Here is a 19,099-nt window from a genome sequence, read left to right as displayed (position 1 = left end):
TGTGAGGCTCACGGTATAACCAGGGACCTCCGTTTAAAATCACCTACTTTCTTTTTCTTCCTTCCCCTCTCACCCCTTCATCCCGTCCCTCTCTGGACACTGTGCATCTCTGCGCATTCCAGAGGAGATCCTCATGCGGAGCCCTAGCTGAATCCTCCTGCTTAGGGGGGGTCGCCAACAATTAGTCCAACATCCTCACCAGCCACCCCTCCTATCCGACAACTGCCCACGACAGCCATGGGACAAGACACAGACCCTGCCCCTACCCCACTCCCCACGGCGCCCATGGCAAGCTTCTCTAGAAGAACCCGATGGCAGCCTGGGCAACATAGAGAGACCCCATCTCTACAAAAAAGCATTTTAAAAAATTAGTTGGCCGTGGCGGTGCACCTGTAGAGGCTGAGGCAAGAGGATCGTCTGAGCTCCAGGCTGCAGTGAGCCGTGATCATACCACTGCACTCCAGCCTGGACGACAAAGTGTGATCTTGCCTCAAAAATGAACAAACACAAAAACCTGAGGGTAAATTTTTAATTTTAAGATGGCATTTTTTATTTGTTTGTTTTTTGGAGATAGAGTGTCACTCTATACCCCAGGCTGGAGTGCAGTGGTGCGATCTTGGCTCACTGCAACCTCCACCTCCCAGTTCAAGTGATTCTCATGCCTCAGCCTCCAGTAGCTGGGATTACAAGCGCCGGCCACCATGCCTGGCTCATTTTTGTAATTTTAGTAGAGACGGGGTTTCTCCATGTTGGCCGGGCTGGTCTCAGACTCTTGACCTCAGGTGATCCACCTGCCTTGGCCTCCCAAAGTGCTGGAATCACAGGCATGAGCCACTGTGCCCAGCCAAGGTGATACTTTAGAACGCTAGTTGGGCATCTTCTCACTTTGCTGGGTCTCCAGTTAAAACCTGCTTTTTCCTCCCACCAATTCTGACTGCACCACTGCACTCCAGCCTGGGTGAAAGAGTGAGACTTTGTCTCTAAACAGTTAATTTCAACTATTTCTTTTGACTTTTTCAATATGACTAGTCGAAATGTTTAAATGACTTGCATGGCTCACATTGGTGGCTTGCATGATTTTTCTGTGGGACAGTGCTGTCTCACTGATCACAGTCTGTCTCTACCAGCTGCTGTAGCAGGTACACGTAAGCCCTTGGAGCTTTCCCTCTTGCCCATGTAACAGTGCTGGGCCAGAGTGCTGCTCAGCAGGGTGCCCTCCTCCGCCCTGCCATTTTCACCCCATGGCTTTGGAGGGCACCCAAAGAATCACCTCCATCCCAGGCAGCAGAAAGCGGGAAGGAGCCTGGAGGGAGAGGTTGTTATTGGCTGGGTTTAGAAATGGCACACACGCTTCTCACACTTCATATGCTGTGTGTGTTTGCCAGGCTGTTGAGACATAGGACCCCAGACCGGAGGGGTTAAACATGTGGATGAAAAGAGTCAAACTCTGTAAAATATTTGAAGAGATTTATTCTGAGCCAAATATGAGTGGCCATGGTTTCACTTACGTCCGTGTGAAGAGACCATCAAACAGACTTTGTGTGAGCAATAAAGCTTTTTAATTACCTGGGTGCAGCCGGGAGGAGTCCGAAAAGACAGTCAGTGAAGGGAGACAGGGGTGGGGCCGTTTTACAGGATTTGGGTAGGTAGTTGAAAATTATGGTCGGCCGGGCGCCGTGGCTCACGCCTGTAATCCCAGCACTTTGGGAGGCCAAGGCGGGCAGATCACGAGGTCAGGAGATCAAGACCATCCTGGCTAACACGGTGAAACCCCGTCTGTATTAAAAAATGCAAAAAAATTAGCCAGGCAAGGTGGCATGCGCCTGTAGTCCCAAATACTTGGGAGGCTGAGGCAGGAGAATGGCGTGAACCCGGGAGGTGGAGCTTGCAGTGAGCCAAAATTGCGCCACTGCACTCCAACATGGGCGACACAGCGAGACTCCTCTCCGTCTCAAAAAAAACAAGAAAGAAAAGAAAATTACGGTCAAAGGGGGTTGTTCTCTGGCGGGCAGGGGTGGGGTCACAAGGTGCTCAGTGAGCCAGGATGAGCCAGAAGAAGGAATTTCACAGGGTAATGTCATCAGTTAAGGCAGGAACAGGCCATTTTCACTTCTTTGGTGATTCTTCAGTTACTTCAGGCCATCTGGATGTATGCGTGAAGGTCACAGGGGATAAGATGGCTTAGCTTGGGCTCGGAGGCCTGACCCATAGCCTGTGGCACAGCCCTCAGGCAGTCCTGAGAACATGTGCCCAAGGTGGTTAGGTGCAGCTTGGTTTGTACATTTTAAGGAAGCCTAAGACATCAATCAAATGCATTTGAGAAATACACTGATTTGGTCCAGAAAGGCAGGAAAATTTGAAGCGGTGGGGGCAGGAGACTTCCAGGCTGTAGGTAAATTTAAACATTTTCTGGTTTACAATTGGTTGAGTTTATCTAAAGACCCAGGATTAATAGCAAGGAAATGTTCAGGTTAAGATAAAACACTGTGGACACCAAAGTTTTTTTTGAAATCTCATAGTGCCTGCCTTTAGAGACAAATAGATGACAAATGTAATGTTTCCTATTCAAACCTTTAAAGGTGCAAGAGTCTCAGTTAATCTCTGCAGGATTCGGAGGGCCTGGACGACAAAGATCTAGCTATGTTCACAGAGATTCTTCACAGATGCAAATTTTCCCCCGCAAAGGACAGCTCTGCAGGGCCATTTCAGAATATGGTAAAGAAACATGTTTCGGGGTAAAACATTTTGATTTTCTTCTTTGTCACGTAATGTTATGCCAGAGTCAGATTGGAAAGTAAGTCCGGAGGTTGCCTCCTTTGAAGAGGCTAGTCAGAAACTCGAAAGAATGCTCCCATTTATCTCTCACTTATCTATGACCTGGAAGACTTTCCAAAGTTGTGTGGCCTTTCCAGCGTGCATCTTAAAGAGATTGATGTCTCGTGTCTCCCTAAAATGTATAAAACCAAGCTGTGCCCTGACCACCTTGAACACAGGTCGGCAGGACTTGCTGGGGCTGTGTCACGGGCAGGTGTCCTCAACGTTGGCCAAATAAACTTTCTAAATTAACTGAGACTTGTCTCAGGTATTTGGGGTTCACACGAAATATAGGATTAAATGAAATCCATCTGAAAATGTTTGGTTTGTAAGCCATGACTCCCTGATGCCTTAGATAGGAATTTGGGCAAGATAAAAAAAAAATCAGAATTTTGTCTTCAAACAGCAGAAATGTACCATCTCACAGCTCTGGAGGCCAGAAGCCCAAGATCAGGGTGTTGGCAGCACTGGGTCCTGCTGAGGCTGTAAGGGAGTATCCGGTCCAGGCCTCACTCCTGGCTCCTGGTGATCACTGGTGCGGGCTGAATTAAAAGTCCTGAACCTCTTTGACAGAGACTAACAGACCCTCTTTTGGCTATAAAACAACAACAATTTTTTTTTTTTTTTTGAGACAGAGTCTCGCTCTGTCGCCCAGGCTGGAGTGCAGAGGTGCGATATCAGCTCACTGCAAGCTCCACCTTCAGGGTTCACCCCATTATCCTACCTCAGCCTCCCAAGTAGGTGGGACTACAGGTACCCGCCACCACGCCCGGCTAATTTTTTTGTAGTTTTTACTAGAGACAGGGTTTCGCCATGTTAGCCAGGATGGTCTCGATCTCCTGACCTCACGATCTGCCCACCTCGGCCTCCCAAAGTGCTGGGATTACAGGCAGGAGCCGCCACACCCAGCCAACAACAAAATTTTTAAGTCCCAGCCACAGCAGGACAGAGGCTGGCCGTGTCCCACCTGCTTCCCAGCCCCAGCCCTCCTACTGTCATCACCAGTGTCAGTCCTCTGAGCCCAAACCTGCACATATTCATCCAGAGGGCCTGAAGCAAATGAAGAATCACACACAAAAGAAGTGAAAATGGCCAGTTCCTGTATTAACTGATGACATTACCTAGTGAAATTCCTTCTCCTGGCTCATCCTGGCTCAAAAGCTCCCCCACTGAGTACCTTGTGACCCCCAATCCTGCCAGCAGGACAGCAACCCCTTTTGACTGTAATTTTCCACTCCCTACCCAAATCCTATAAAACAGCCCCACCCCGTCTCCCTGCGCTGACTCTCTTTTTGGACTCAGCCCGCCTGCACCCCGGTGAAATAAACAGCCGTGTTGCTCACACAAAGCCTGTTTGGTGGTCTCTTCACATGGACGCGCAGGAAAACCAGGTCCTTTCAAAGACTGAGGATGCCTCCACTAACGGTACCCACCCGGCACCTGGTCTTGTTTCTGTGGTTCTGACTGGCCTCCTGAGGATGTGCACTTCGAGGACTTGTACCCTACATGTCACCTTTTTATGTATAGGGCCTGATTATAATGCATTTAAATGTGAAGTCTTTTTCCCAAAGTGAACATAGGTCATATGTTGCTGTATTTTCCACACATGTAAGCCTAATGTCCACACATATGCGACTCCTTCATGAATATTCATAGCCCCTCCTGTAACCTACTGAGCACGTATACTTGGCCAACCCCTTCAGAGTAAATTTCTATCTTACTCGTCCCTTCCTCAAAGTGCTGGCCATGCTTCCCAGGCTACAAGAAGAGCCTCCGGCCGGGCATGGTGGCTCATGCCTGTAATCCCAGCACTTTGGGAGGCCGAGCGGGGCAGATCACGAGGTCAGGAGATCGAGACCATCCTGGCTAATGCGGTGAAACCCCGTCTCTACCAAAAAAAAAAAAAAAAAATACAAAAAATTAGCCGGGCATGGTGGCGGGCGCCTGTAGTCCCAGCCACTGGGGAGGCTGAGGCAGAAGAATGGCGTGAACCTGGGACGCGGAGGTTGCAGTGAGCCGAGATTGTGCCACTACACTCCAGCCTGGGCGACAGAGCAAGACTCCATCTCAAAAAAAAAAAAAAGAGCCTCTGGCCGGGCTCAGTGGCTCACGCCTGTAATCCCAGCACTTTGGGAGGCCAAAGTGGACGGATCACAAGGTCAGGAGTTCAAGACCAGCCTGGCCAACATGGTGAAACCCCATCTCTACTAAAAATACAAAAAAATTAGCTGGGCATGATGGTGTGTGCCTGTAATCTGAGCTACTCGGGAGGCTGAGGCAGAATTGCTTGAACCGGGACCCGGGAGGTAGAGCTTGCAGTGAACCGAGATCATGCCACTGCATTCCAGTCTGGGCTACAGAGTGAGACTCCATCTCAAAAAAATAAATAAATAAACCTCCTTGCAGGCTGCAATCCTTTATGAGAAACAAGTTCTCCTTTATTAATGTTTGAACCTCGACGTTCTTCAGCTGACAGTTGCTGGAGTTCCTTTGCTTGTCCTTGTGTCATGAGATCTCTGCCTTCATGTTCACAGCACATGCTCCATGTGTATCGATTAACAAATTTCCCTTTATAAAAACACCACTTCCAGCCTGGGCAACATGGCAAAACCCTATCTCAACACAAAAGTTAAAAATTTGGCTGGGCGCAGTGGCTCACCCCCACAATCTCAACACTTTGGGAGGCCGAGGCGGGCAGATCACTTGCGATCAGGAGTTTGAGACCAGCCTGGTCAACATGGTGAAACCCCATGTCTACTAAAAATACAAAAATTAGCTGGGCATGATGGTGCACGCCTGCAATCCCAGCTACTCTGGAGGCTGAGGCAGGAGAACTGCTTGAGCCCGGGAGGCAGAGGTTGCAGTGAGCCAAGATCGCGCTCCTGCACTCCTGCCTGAGCCACAGAGTGAGATTCTGTCTCGAAAATAAATAAATACATAAATAATAAAAATAAAAATTTGCCCTGCATGGTGGCTCATGCCTGTGGTCCCAACTACTTGGGAGGCTGAGGCAGGAGGATCACTTGAGCCAGAGAGCTGACTGCAGTGGTCAAGCCACCGCAATCTGGCCTGGGCAAGAGTGAGACCCTGTCTCAAAACCAAAAACAAGAAGTCACCGCTTATATGGGATTAGGCCCACCCTACTCCAGTATGGCCTCATTTTAACTTGAACTAATTACATCTGCAACAACTCTATTTTCTTTTTTCTCTTTCTTTTTGAGATGGGGTCTCACTCTATTGCCCAGGCTGGAGTGCAGTGACACAATCATGGCTCACTGCAGCCTCGACCCCCCCCAAGCTCAAGTGGTTCTCCTGCCTCAGCCTCCAGAGTAGCTGGGACTACAGGCCTCCCAAAATGCAGAGAACTCTTTTTAAACTTGTACACAACATACAATTGTTTGGTCTTTGTGTTCACTCAAATAGCATCTTAAGATGGGTATAATTCTGCAACTTGGTTTTTTCCACCCCAAATTCAGTATCACAACTTAAATCTTCATCTCATTTTGTTTTTTTTGAGACAGAGTCTCACTCCTGTCACAGAGGTCGGCTAATTTTTGTATTTTTAGTAGACAGGGTTTCGCCATGTTGCCCAGGCTGGTCTTAAACTCTGGACCTTAAGTAATCCACCCACCTCGGCCTCCCAAAGTGCTGGGATTACAGGTGTGAGCCACCACACCCGGCCTTCACCTCATTTCTTTTAATTGCTGCGCAATATTCCATGGTATTATTCCAGTGTCCTACAGTCAAGACATTACTGAATTCAGAGACACCCAGTTTTCTTCCTACTTCTTCTTGCTTCCTGGAAGGCTGACTCAAGCATGTTTGAGTAGATTCTGAGAAGCATAAGTGCTGAGTCATAGGTGGTGTGCAGATTTATGAAACTGATAGTGCCTAGTGCCCGCCACAGTCTGTTTACCTTCACCCATCCCTGTGAATGAACCATGTCTAGGTTCAAGCATGGATGCCCTTGGTATGTGGGTGCAAGCCAAACGTGGACTGCTGCCCCTTTCAGCCCCGGCAGGGAGGCCCAGCGAGCACAGCTTTGGGACAAGTTCACTTTATGTAGAAAGAGAAGCTGCCTGAAGTCACAAATGACATGGATTGGAAGGCAGGGGTGAACACTTGTGGATGAGAGAGGGCCAGGCATGGTGGCTCACACCTTAATTCCAGCACTCCAGGTTGAAGCCGGAGTATTGCTTGAGCCCAGGAGTTTGAGACCAGCCTGGGAAACAAAGTGAGACCCTGTCTCTATAAAAAAAATTAATAAATTAGCCTGGCGTGGTGGCATGTGTCTGTGGTCCCAGCCACACCAGAGGTTGAGGCAAGAGGATTGCTTGAGCCCAGGAGCTGAAGACCAGCCTGGGGAACACAGTGAGAAGAAAGGGAGGGAGGAAGAAAGGGAGAAAGGGAAGAAAAAAAGGAAAGGAAGGAAGAAAGAAAAGTAAAAGAAGGAAAGCAAGAAGGAAGAAAAGGAAGGGAGCAAGAGAGGAAAGGAAAGAATGAAAGAAAGAGGAAGGAAGGGAGGGAGGGAGGGAGAGAGGGAAAGGAAAGGAAGGAAGGAAAATGGGAGGCAAGGGACCTGGAAGAGTCATGTGGACGAACACACTCCAGTGTCCGCTCCAGTGCAGTGGGGAGCCCCGCAGCCAGCAGCCCTGGTTACAGAGGCTCTCTCCTTGCTGTGCTGACACTGGCCGGGACTGCCTGGGCAGAACGAGGCTCAGCAGGGCAGGCACATTCTTCTTGAAGAAAGTGCAGGGAGAACACACCTTCGAGGCTGCCACAGGCCTCCAGGGATTTACCCCCAGACTCAATCAAAGCATTCATAAAAATATAAACACGCAGGCAGTCCTCATCTGCTCAGGCTGCTGTGACAGATCACCCCAGCCTGCGGGGCTTAACACGGAGATTCATTTTCTCCTGGTTCTGGAGGCTGGGGTCCTCAAGAGGCCTTTCTTCCTGGCAGGCGCGTGGCCTGGTTCTTGCTGTGTCCTCTCATGGCGTTCCCTGGGGCATGAGGGTGCATCTCTTCTCATAAGGACACTAAAGCTATCAGTTCAGGGCCCACCTTTCTGACCTTCATTAAACCCTAGTTACCCCTAAAAGCCCTATTTCCAAACGCAGTCACATAGAGGACGAAGCCTTCAACTTAAGGGTCTTAAGGGGGCACAATCCCGTCTCTAACCCAAGCACACGTTGAACAGCAGGCTCAGTAAGTCAATTATGATGCATATAGAGACCAGAATACCACGCAGACATTAAAAACCATGTGTTCTAACTCACTGCAAACGACTGCATGAAAAATGTGGGTTCCAGAGCCCCATGTATAAAATGATCCCATTTATGTCAACTGTAAACATACATCCACATGCTGACGGACAGGCACGTTTGGGGAGGGGTCTGGAGTGATCACCCGAGTGGATGGGGTTGGGGGGTGGTTTCCTGTATTTTTTACAATAAGCATTTATGACTTTTACAAAATCACCGAAGCTATCACTTTCTCCATTCACAAAACAAAATTATTTTTACATAGAGACTTGACATCATTTGGCACACCTTGGTTTTCTCTTGGAGAGCGTAGATGCCGCAAACAGGAGCCGACCCGCCTCCCAGACTCCCGCCTGCCCCGTCCCTCCCCTGCAGGTGGCACTGGTGAGCTGGGAAGGTGCTGCGGGCCCCAGGACGCCTCGCACAGCCCAGGCCTTCCGGCCTGGCCCTGCTTCCTCGCACAGTCTGTCATTCTAGAAGACTCTCTCCAAACCACTCTTCCAAAGAGGGTCATGCCAGGGAACAGCAGCGAGGTCATTTTCCAGTCATCCCACAGGAAGCCACTGAGCCAACCCCACCCCCGCTGTAGAGCTCCAGGCCTGGCTTCCTTCTCCTCCCCAGGTTACCTGCTCAGGGCCAGCATGTCTATCAGGCGGCATCCAGCATCCAAGCACAGTGACAAGAACCTTCCGGAACACCCTGCAAACTGTGGATGCCCACGGGTGGCCCCATTACGCCTTGAGCAGGGTGACCCTGGGGTCCAGAACGTCGTCTTCTCTGATGTTGTAGGGCTGGGCCCCTGGCTCCTGCCTCAGGTGTTTCTCTGCAGAAAATACAAGCAATTTTTTCAAGCACTGACAGCTCAGAAGTGAGGATGGGTCAGTTCATGCGAAGAGACTAAGGGGGGCCTTTCAGGGTTCTAGAAGGTACGCAGGAAGGAGCTATGGGCCCCCCAGGCCAGTGTCACTAACTCCGTGAGGGTCTCCACGGAGTCTCTGTAAGCGTATTTTTCAGGTGACTAACGGCCCTTTCTTACCGCTCAGGGTACCCTCCCATCCCACGGCCAGGCCACAGTCTGCTTATCCACCTCCAGTGCACTGCATCGGAGCTGCTTCCTTCTAGCAACAACATGGGTGGATCTCCCTGACATCACATTGAGCCAACGAGGCTGGTACAACATCCGCCCCCCTCACTCTCACGGAGCTGACCCTGCTTCAGCTGTGGCCGCAGTGGAAGAGGAAGAGGCCCGGCAATGGGGCCTGGGACCCTCTGGCCCCGGCTGTGTGGCCTGGGGTGGCTGCTGTGCATCGCTGGCCCATCCTCTTGACACCTGCTGCAGCTCAGACCTCCAGCGATTGCTGTCTCAGGACTCAGCGCCCACCCTGCTCCTGTCCCTCCCGTCCCTCCTGTCCCGGGGCTTCTGGATCTCCTGACCCGGCCCTGCTCTGTCCTGGTCCTGATCCCTCGCAGTGTGGACTTTGGCTGGAAGGACATTCTTCCAACCTTCTGCACGAAAAACGTGGGTTCCAGAGCACCAGGTATGAAATGATCTCATTTATGTAAAACCACACACACATGTCCACACACTGACAGGCAGGTACATGTGTATGTTTAGGGGAGGGGTCTGGAGTGATCACCAAAGTGGACTGCGGTGGAGGTGGTTTCCTGTTTTTGTTTTTGTGTTTTTTGAGACAGAGTCTTGCTCTCTCACGCAGGCTGGAGTGCAGCGGCATGATCTCGGCTTACTGCAACCTCTGCCTCCTGGGTTCAAGCAATTCTCTTGCTTCAGCCTCCAGAATAGCTGGGACTACAGGTGCCCACCACCACACTCAGCTAATATTTGTATTTTTAGTACTGATGGGGTTTCACCATGTTGGCCAGGCTGGTCTCAAACTCTTGACCTCAGGTGATCTGCCCACCTCGGCCTCCCAAAGTGCTGGGATTACAGGCATAAGCCACTGTGCCCAGCTGGTTTCCTGTAGTTTTTACAATAAGCATTTACGATTTTTATAAAATCACCAAAGTCGCAGGATGTCTGACTGTGCCCACCTGCTTCTTCCAGGGTGGAGAAGTACTGGAACCCCTTCAGGTCAGCGGACAGCAGGACACGGAGAACAGGGACCTGAGGGACAGACAGACTTTAGCCAGGGCAGGATGTCTCTCTCTAGCACACGGGCAGGCAGCCTGGTGGACACGCAATCTCAGAGTCTCCTGGAGAAACACAGCTTCACCTCCACACTGGCGAACGGTGAGAAGAAACGCAGCCCAGGGGAAAGCTGTCAGAGGAGGATTTTTTGTTGTTGTTGTTTTTTGAGACAGGGTCTTGCTCATTGCTCAGGTTGGAATGCAGTGGCGTGATCATGGTTCACTGCAGCCTCAACCTCCCAGACTCAAGTGATCCTCCCACCTCAGCCTCCGGAGTAGCTACAGGTGCACGCCACCAAGTCCAGCTAATTTTTCCTATTTTTTTGATGGGGTCTCATCATGTTGCCGAGGCTGGTCTCAAACTCCCGGCCTCAAGTGATTCTCCTGCCTTGGCCTCCCAAAGTGCTGGGATTACAGATGTGATCCTGTAATCCGCCGGGCCCGGAGGAGTTTTTTGTTTTGTTTTTTGTTTTTGTTTTGTTTTGTTTTAGAGACGGAGTTTTGCTCTTGTTACCCAGGCTGGAGTGCAATGGCGAGATCTCAGCTCACTGCAACCTCCGCCTCCCAGGTTCAAGCAATTCTCCTGCTTCAGCCTCCCGAGTAACTGGGACTACAGGCATATGCCACCACGCCCATCTAATTTTTATATTTTTAGTAGGGACAGAGTTTCACTATATTGGCCAGGCTGGTCTCAAACCCCTGACTTCCCACCTTGGCCTCTCAAAGTGCTGGGATTACAGGCATGAGCCACCATGTCTGGGCCAGAGGAGTATTTTTTTAAGTGAATCATCTCCAAAGACCATGAAGACATGTGCTCTGCAAGTATGACATAGGATGTAACACTTATGAGCAAAGCTCTGAAGGTACATGCCCAAATCTGAAGCCCGGTCCACCATCCTGTGTGACCGTGGGCAGGTAACCTGGCTTCTCTGGGCCTCAGTGACCTCTTCTGGACACGGGGATGAAGACAACACTAGCCAGCCGGGCACGGTAGCTCACGCCTGTAATCCCAGCACTTTGGGAGGCCGAGGTGGGCGGATCACGAGGTCAGGAGATCAAGACCATCCTGGTTAACAAGGTGAAAGCCTATCTCTACTAAAAAATACAAAAAATTAGCAGGCGTGGTGGCGGGCGCCTGTAGTCCCAGCTACTCGGGAGGCTGAGGCAGGAGAATGGCGTGAACTCGGGAGGTGGAGCTTGCAGTGAGCTGAGATCGCGCCACTGTACCTCCAGCCTGGGCAGCAGAGCCAGACTCTGTCTTAAAAAAAAAAAAAAAAAAAAAGATAGAACTAGCCTCAGGGGCCAGGTTGGGGATGAATAAAACCCTGACAAGTACCAGCTGTGGCCCACACAGTGGGGCGTGGTATACGGTTCAGTTAGCCTCCTGTTTCATGGCTAGTTCATGAATGTCTCCTCTCAGTGCCTGGGGACACGCCCTAGTTCCCCATGTTCTGCCATCTAGGACTTGGCAGGGAGCACACATTTAATCACAGCAACAGAGACCCCTGCCTCTCTGCAAACACCGGCCACACTCCTGGGATGTCGACCTTGCAGCGCTCCGAAGGCTCCCAGGTGAGGCCTAATACGCAGGGCCCAGAACCCGGCCCCTACATTTTACCTGCAGCTCTGAACAGGACGGCCTCCATAGAAACCTGTCTTCTTCAATCGCTGGAAGCCCTGACAATACGTTTTTCACGAAATTCTATGTGCACCTGTTTTTGTTTTGTTTTGAGATGGAGTCTCACTCTGTCGCCCAGGCTGGAGTACAGTAGTGGGATCTCGGCTCACTGCTACCTCTGCCTCCTGGGTTCAAGCAACTCTCCCAGCCTCCCGTGTAACTGGAATTATAAGTGCTCACCACCACACCTGGCTCGTTTTTTTTTTTTTTTTTTTTTTTGTATTTTTTAGTAGAGACGGGGTTTCACCATGTTGGCCAGGCTGATCTTGAACTCCTGACCTCAGGTGTTCTGCCCGCCTCGGCCTCCCAAAGTGCTGGATTCCAGGCATGAGCCACTGCGCCCGGCCTCACCTGTCTCTTTTTGTTTCCTAAAACACAGTTCCCCTGAGAGCAGGGACTGACCCTCATTCACCGTGTGTCCCCAGCACTGAGGACCGTGTGGCAGTGCCCACCAGGGAAATGAAGCCATAACGTGACCCCTCAGAGGACTGGGGACCACCGCTCCCCATTCCACAGGGAGGGGCGAGGAAGGCCAGACGGGAACGAGAACTGTTTACATCAGAGGCAGAGCCAGCACCGGCCGGAGGGCCATCCAGTATCACAGCCCAGAGACGTCACGCTCACCACGGGAGGCAGGCACAGGAAGGACTTGAGGCAGCTGCTGACCCCTAAGGCAGCCCAGCGCACACCCACCTGCAGGCCCACGAAGGCCAGGGCGACGCCCTGCTTCTGGAAGTCCTGGAGGAGCTCGCCAAGCCCCAGCACCACGGTGTAGTCGATGCTGCAGACGTGGGTGCACTCCAGGACCAGGCAGCGTGGCGGGGAGACTGGGGAGACAGGTCCCAGCCAGGTCATGCCACGCGGAGCAGCCCAAAGCCGCTCCGCAGAGGCCAAAGGAGGCTCTGGCCAGGGGCAGGGGACAGAGAGGCCAGAGTGCTCCATCTCGTGGGGACTGAGTCACCCAGATGGGGGATTCGGGTGGCAGGACCAGACACACAACTGTTTGATGACAGCAGCAGCTGTTACCCTCCTAGGACTTACAGGCCCTTGGCTCCCCTAAAATCAACCCCCTAGAAACAGGAAGGGGACTTTAGGGGAGGGAAGGAGTGGTATGTGGGGAGCCACCACCCTTGCTGCAGCAGTCACTGGCTGAGGCCCACAGGGGACAGTCCTGCCCACTCAGAGACGCCTGAATCCTTGTGGACTGGAGAGTGGCGGGGACAGGGCCTTGGGGTCCTGAACAGCTGGGAGTGGGGGGCAGAGGACAGGGGAGCGACCTCAGACCACCTTGCCCCTACCCATGCACCTTCCAGGGCCCGGCTTAGGATCTCCTCCCGCAGAGCCTCCATGGCGGGGAAGGACAGGCCGCTGGCCGGCTGCAGGACCAGAACCGGCCCCTCTGACACCTGCAGGGAGGAGTGAGTCCTGGAGACCGGGCAGCCTCCACCAGGCTTGGCCTGTCCCAAGCAGGAAGCCCCCACCCAACCTAGCGCACTAGAGGGAACCGGGAGTGGGGTGCTAAGGGGAGACCCCCACGGCCCCCACACAGTGGGAGAACACCATGGTTTATAGCAGGGTGGTTGCCCGCCTGCCAGCAAGCAGTCCCCTTCAGCAGCGCCCACGACCACCATCACCCCAGACCCTCAACACATAAGACCTTGCCCAGGAGTCCTGCCCCCAGCGCACTCCCCACTCAGAGGCCACAGCAGGGTACCTTGGTCTCGGGCCTGGCTGCGGAGTGCAGGAGCATGAGCAGAGACACCAGGGCCCCGGCCAGGATGCCGTACTGCACCTCCCAGAAGCACAGCAGGAAGGTCACACACAGGGGCAGCAGGTCCAGCCCTAGGAGAAGGGTGCTGCTGAGGGATGCCTGGCAGCCGCCCAAGCCCCCAACATGGCCCTGTGAGAGCTTTCTACCCCCCACATATGAGTAAAGGTGCTCATGGACCCAAAGCAGCCCCTGAGGGGACTCCTGAGGACCTGGGGACAGCAGCTGCTGACCAGGCCAGGCTTCAAGTCGAAGGCAGGAAATGCCCTCCTCATCCGAGCTGAGCGCAGCCGAGACCTGCCCGCTCGGTCCCTGGCCTCCCACCTCAGGGAGGGAGCGGCAGCGGCTTGTCAGGGCACAGAGCTGGCCTGGGGAGTGGGGCAGGGACCACGTGAACTCTCGAGACCTGGCCGAGAAGGCGCCCTGGGGACAAAGTGCATGGGCTCAGGCCTGGCGGGGATTCCACCTCACGTAGGTCAGGCCCGCCCCACCGTGGCTAAGCCTCGGTTTCTAGCGGTAGCGACCATCCCATTCCACGTGGGCATATTAACATGTTTCAGGGCTGTTCTAAAGCCCCAGCGCACTGGCAAGTGAAAGGCCCTGGCACACGACAGGCACGCAAGAAAATTATCCATCCTTTCACCTGGCAACTTGCTGGGGCTGACCGGAAAATGCCAAGTCAGCTAGGTGAACCCACTCCGTGCTTCTTCCACAAACAAAAGAAAACAACGTGTGTTAAGTTAAAGGACCTGGCAGTCAGGGCCCGAGTGCAAGGCTGCTCCACTGCCCCTGCTGGTCACCAGGCACGTCTCCCGTCCCTTCCCCAGCTGGGCCGGGCAGAGCGGTGGCTGGAGGCGGCAGGGAGGGTGGGAAAGAGGGCGGGGGATCAGGAGGGGACCCTCCCCCAGGTCAGCACTCCCCTCAGGACCCCAGGTGTCAGGACAAGGAGCTCCAGCTCTTCCCACTGAGCCTCTGGACCATCTCTGGGGCCATCTCCTGGCCATCCACTCCTCTGTTCCAGGACTGCCCCAGCCCCGCAGCGGTGGCTGCGGAAAATGGTGTAGCACAAATGACATTCTCCGCGTTCAGACACTGCATCACAGTGCTCTCCCCGTAGGACAAGGACGTACTCTTAACGTGCCAGAGCGTCCTGAAGATCTTGGTGTCGAACAGCGGGGCCACGGCCATGATGATGACGGCGGCCAGGGCTGACTTGGGGATGTAGTAGAAGAGTGAGGTCAGGTAGTCCAGAGACAGCAGCACCAGCACTCCTGCGGGGCATGGGAACACGGGTGACCTCAGGGGCGCAGGGTCCCCCCAGCACGCAGCAGAGCAGCCTCCTGTTCGGCGGAGCCCACTGGGGACAGGGGCAGGGGTAGGGCGACGAGTGCCAAGGCCCCCAGCCCCTGCTCAGTCTCCTGCAGTCTCCCCACTCCTCTGTGGCCCCCCGAGTCCCTGTGCAGTTCCGGGGCACACGGCCCATAAGCCAAAGGGACGTCTCTTGGGCCCCCTCCTCCCTTTCTACCACTCCCAGGGCTGGGGGCACAAGGGGAAGATGGAGGGCCTCACCCGTCACCAGGCCCCCCGCCGGGGTGCACACCCCCGACTGAGCGTTCACGGCTGTCCTGGAAGGCAACACAGAGACCGTCAGTCACCAGGGGCCAGGAAAGGGGAGACCTCAGTCCACACCCTGTGGCTGTTCTTCCAAGGGGACGTCAGCTCCCAGCACGACTTAGGAAGCAGGCAGGGATTGCAAGAAGGGCAAGGCCAAGAGACTTAGGGTGCAGTCACAGACTGCTGTGCTCAGGCCACCCTGACTATAAGAAGCAGTTCAGGAAGCACATGTCCTTTCGGGTTCCTGCCCCCATCCACGTGGGGGCCCCACACCCTGCAGGGCGAGCGTCAGCAGCTGGGGGACTGGGCTCTGCCAAGCGGTGCCTCCTTCTCTCCTTTAAGCCACAGATCGCCCCCATCCTGCTGTCCTGACTGAGGAGGGGCCCTAGGGCGTCTGGGCTAAGCCTCACGCCTGGCTTCTTCAGGGCAGAGCTGCAGCCCTTCCTGTCTCCACGTCCTTTTAGGAATTGACTCTGGCACCAGGAGCTAGAAGGGCTTTGGTGTGCTAGGAACTTTCCAGTATTTGTTTTAGAGACAGAGTCTTGCTCTGTTGCCCAGGCTGGAGTGCAGCGGTGCAGTCACAACTCACTGCAGCCTCAACCTGCTGGGCTCAAGCGATTCTCCCGCTTCCGCCTCCAGAGTAAATGGGATAACACGGGTATACCACAATGCCCAGTGGAAGTTTCTAGTATTAAACTGCAGGACCATCTATGAGAGTAAAGAAACAGAGGACACCCTGGAGGAAAGCGGGGTGACCCCCAGCCCTGCCCCTCCACGGAGAGTTCACAGCGGAGGATGGGGCGCTAGGGTCAGGGCAGGCAGACTCCTCGTCAGGATACCAACGTAAAGGCATCCAACGTGGGCAAACAGAAGTGGAAGACAGGTCACTCACCGTCCAAAGCTGCCTGTGACTGGGTAGGAGGAGACGAAGGAGCCCAACACATTGGTGAGACCTGGGGAGGAGACAAGACAGGCTGATCGGGGAGGGTGGGTACACAGGATGGAGGGAAAGGAGATGGGGAGGGGATAAAAACCCAGAAGGGAGGCAGGAAGGCAGGGCTTGCGAGAATTATCCTGGGGGCCTGAGCCTGTACACTCTTTCAGGGAAGAAAACAGGCCACACTCTTGCAGATGTAGAGCCTAGCCTTTTTTTTTTTTTTCTTTTTGAGACAGAGTCTGGCTCTGTTGCCCAAGCTGGAGTGCAGTAGCACGATCTCAGCTCACTGCAGCCTCCGCCTCCCAGTTCAAGCGATTCTCCTGCCTCAGCTTCCCGAGTAGCTGGGATTACAGGCACGTGCCACCACGCCCGGCTTATTTTTGTATTTTTAGTAGAGACAGAGGTTTGCCATGTTGGCCAGGTTGATCTCAAACTCCTGACCTCAGTGATCCACCTGCTTCAGCCTCCCAAAGTGCTGGGACTACAGACATGTGCCACCACACCTGGCTAATTTTTGTATTTTTAGTAGAGACAGGGTTTCACCATGTTGGTCAGGCTGATCTCAAACTCCTGACCTCAGGTGATCCACCTGCCTTGGCCTCCCAAAGTGCTGGGACTACAGGCATGAGCCACCACACCCAGTTAACTGTATTTTTAGTAGACACAGGGTTTTGCCATGTTGGCCAGGCTGGTCTCAAATGCCTGACCTCAGGTGATAAATCCACCTCAGCCTCCCAAAGTGCTGGGATTACAAGTGTGAGCCACCATGCCCAGCCAGATCCTAGCTTTCAAACACTTCTCACCCAGCCTCTCCTGTGTGACTAGGACATGCCTTCCCCACGCAGAACAGAGGGGAGCATCTCACCGCCCAGGAGAGGGTGACAGCTGAGATGAAAGTGCCCGTCAGACAAACCCTACGTGCTCGGGAGGTCAGTGGCTGCCCACAGTTCTCCACCCAGTTCCTTTCAAACCCAGCACTCCTTCTCATGAGATGACAGCCACAGTGAGGCTAAGGTCATGGCTGGTATGCTGCCTCCCCAGGTGATGCTGGCTGCCGACAACAGACAAAGCCCACGCCTGCAGCATCGCTGAGGCCCAAGAACGGGATCACTGCTCAGGTAGACCCCACGCTCCCACCAGCATCTGTCTCACCTGGAGGCACCACTAAAACCAGAATCACTCCTGCTCGCTAAGACCCACAGTGGGTTCTCAGGTCTCAAAGGTGCAGGGCCTGCTCTCAAGGTAGCTTGGGCTGGGGACAACTCAGTATCACGGCATCCTGGGTGACACGGCCCAGCTCACAGCCCTGAGAGGGGATAAGGCAAGGAAATGCAGGCGTGGGAGGTCTCAGCAGAGGCCTGCGGTGACCGCAGGCTGCACAGGATCATCCTCACTCTGCAACAGCTTGGGCTGGGGACCCAACTCTGTGAGCCAAAGCTGACCAGGGCGACCCCTCCCAGCTTGGCCTTTATGGGCTCACATCAGCCAGCTTCTTGCTGTGCAGCTGCTGAAATCTACCTGGCCTATCTGAGATGAAGGAATCCCATGGCTGTCACAGTAACCTTGACCTTCGCACTGTCTGCGTTGTATCCCTGGAACTCAGCGTGCCGTCAGAATAGTTCTGTGGTATTTTTAAAGTAATGGGAATAGAGCCAGGGGCTGTGACTCAGGCCTGTAATCCTAGCACTTTGGGAGGCCAAAGTGGGCGGATCACCAGAGGTCAGCAGCTCGAGACCAGCCTGGCCAACATGGCGAAACCCCGTCCTACTAAAAATACAAAAATCAGTCGGGCTTGGGGGCAGGCGCCTGTAATCCCAGCTACTCAGGAGGGTGAGGCAGCAGAATTGCTTGAACCCAGGAGACGGAGGTTGCAGAGAGCCGAGACTGTGCCACTGCACTCCAGCCTGGGCGACACAGCAAGACTCCGTCTCAAATAATAATTACACTAAGTAAAGTAATGGGAATCGGATGCTCTGGGAAATCACATTTGGAAGATTTACTGGGGGGCTTCGGGGAGGCCGTGGATTTTCTCGGCCTGACAGTGTGTGAGTCCTAGGAAGCCCGAGTTCCGCCACTCAACTAGACAGTGCCCCGCTCTCCATGGCTCAGAGAGGAGCCCGGGCAACGTCCCTTTGTGACCCAACCTGGGTCACTCACTTTGCTGTCAAGAAGTCAAATGGGGCCGGGCGTGGTGGCTCAAGCCTGTAATCCCAGCACTTTGGGAGGCCGAGACGGGCGGATCACAAGGTCAGGAGATCGAGACCATCCTGGCCAACATGGTGAAACCCCGTCTCTAATAGAAAATACAAAAAACTAGCCGGGCGACGAGGCGGGCGCCTGTAGTCCCAGCTACTCGGGAGGCTGAGACAGGAGAATGGCGTGAACCCAGGAGGCGGAGCTTGCAGTGAGCTGAGATCCGGCCACTGCACTCCAGCCTGGGCGGCAGAGCAAGACTCCGTCTCAACAAAAAAAAAAAAAAAAAAAGAAGTCAAATGGTTCTCATGAAATTGTCAGGGTGGACACCCCTTGGGAAGAAGCCCATGGTGCTTCCTGGGTTACCCCGTGCCAGTCTCATGAGGGGCGAGAAGGAAAGGCAGGAAGGCTTGGGACCCACGATTCAGTCACGATAACTGAATTTAAGATTCACACTGGACCAGGTGCGGTGGCGGGTGCCTGTAATCCCAGTACTTTGGGAGGCCGAGGCGGGCAGATCATGAGGTCAGGAGTTCGAGACCAGCCTGACCAATACGGTGAAACATCATCCCTACTAAAAATACAAAAAGTAGCCAGGCATGGTGGCATGCGCCTGTAGTCTCAGCTACTCAGGAGGCTGAGGTGGAAGAATCGGATGAACCCAGAAGGCAGAGGTTGCAGTGAG

General features: G+C 53.7%; 1 protein-coding gene across 5 annotated transcripts in view; it reads right to left on the bottom strand.

Moving 5' to 3' along the window:
* Window positions 1-8,086: 8,086 nt before the first annotated feature.
* Window positions 8,087-19,099, bottom strand: part of SLC26A11 (solute carrier family 26 member 11) — a 32,903-nt gene continuing 21,890 nt past the window's right edge. For 3 of the 5 annotated variants that reach the window (XM_023211624.1, XM_031934245.1, XM_023211623.1), the window contains 8 exons: window positions 16,177-16,237; window positions 15,240-15,295; window positions 14,801-14,941; window positions 13,617-13,744; window positions 13,209-13,308; window positions 12,596-12,729; window positions 10,129-10,201; window positions 8,242-8,902 (listed from right to left, as the gene is read on the bottom strand). In XM_023211624.1, coding sequence (XP_023067392.1) covers window positions 8,811-8,902; window positions 10,129-10,201; window positions 12,596-12,729; window positions 13,209-13,308; window positions 13,617-13,744; window positions 14,801-14,941; window positions 15,240-15,295; window positions 16,177-16,237 — 785 coding nt within the window. In that variant the 3' untranslated portion in view covers window positions 8,242-8,810. Of the gene's footprint in view, window positions 8,903-10,128; window positions 10,356-12,595; window positions 12,730-13,208; window positions 13,309-13,616; window positions 13,745-14,800; window positions 14,942-15,239; window positions 15,296-16,176; window positions 16,238-19,099 lie in introns of all 5 variants that reach the window. The other 2 variants (XM_023211622.1, XR_002731511.1) reach the window with 2 other exon arrangements.

The sequence above is a fragment of the Piliocolobus tephrosceles genome, chromosome 16 (genome assembly GCF_002776525.5).
Source record: "Piliocolobus tephrosceles isolate RC106 chromosome 16, ASM277652v3, whole genome shotgun sequence".
NCBI classification, from domain to species: Eukaryota; Metazoa; Chordata; class Mammalia; order Primates; family Cercopithecidae; genus Piliocolobus; species Piliocolobus tephrosceles.
This window is presented reverse-complemented; position numbering and strand designations above follow the sequence as displayed.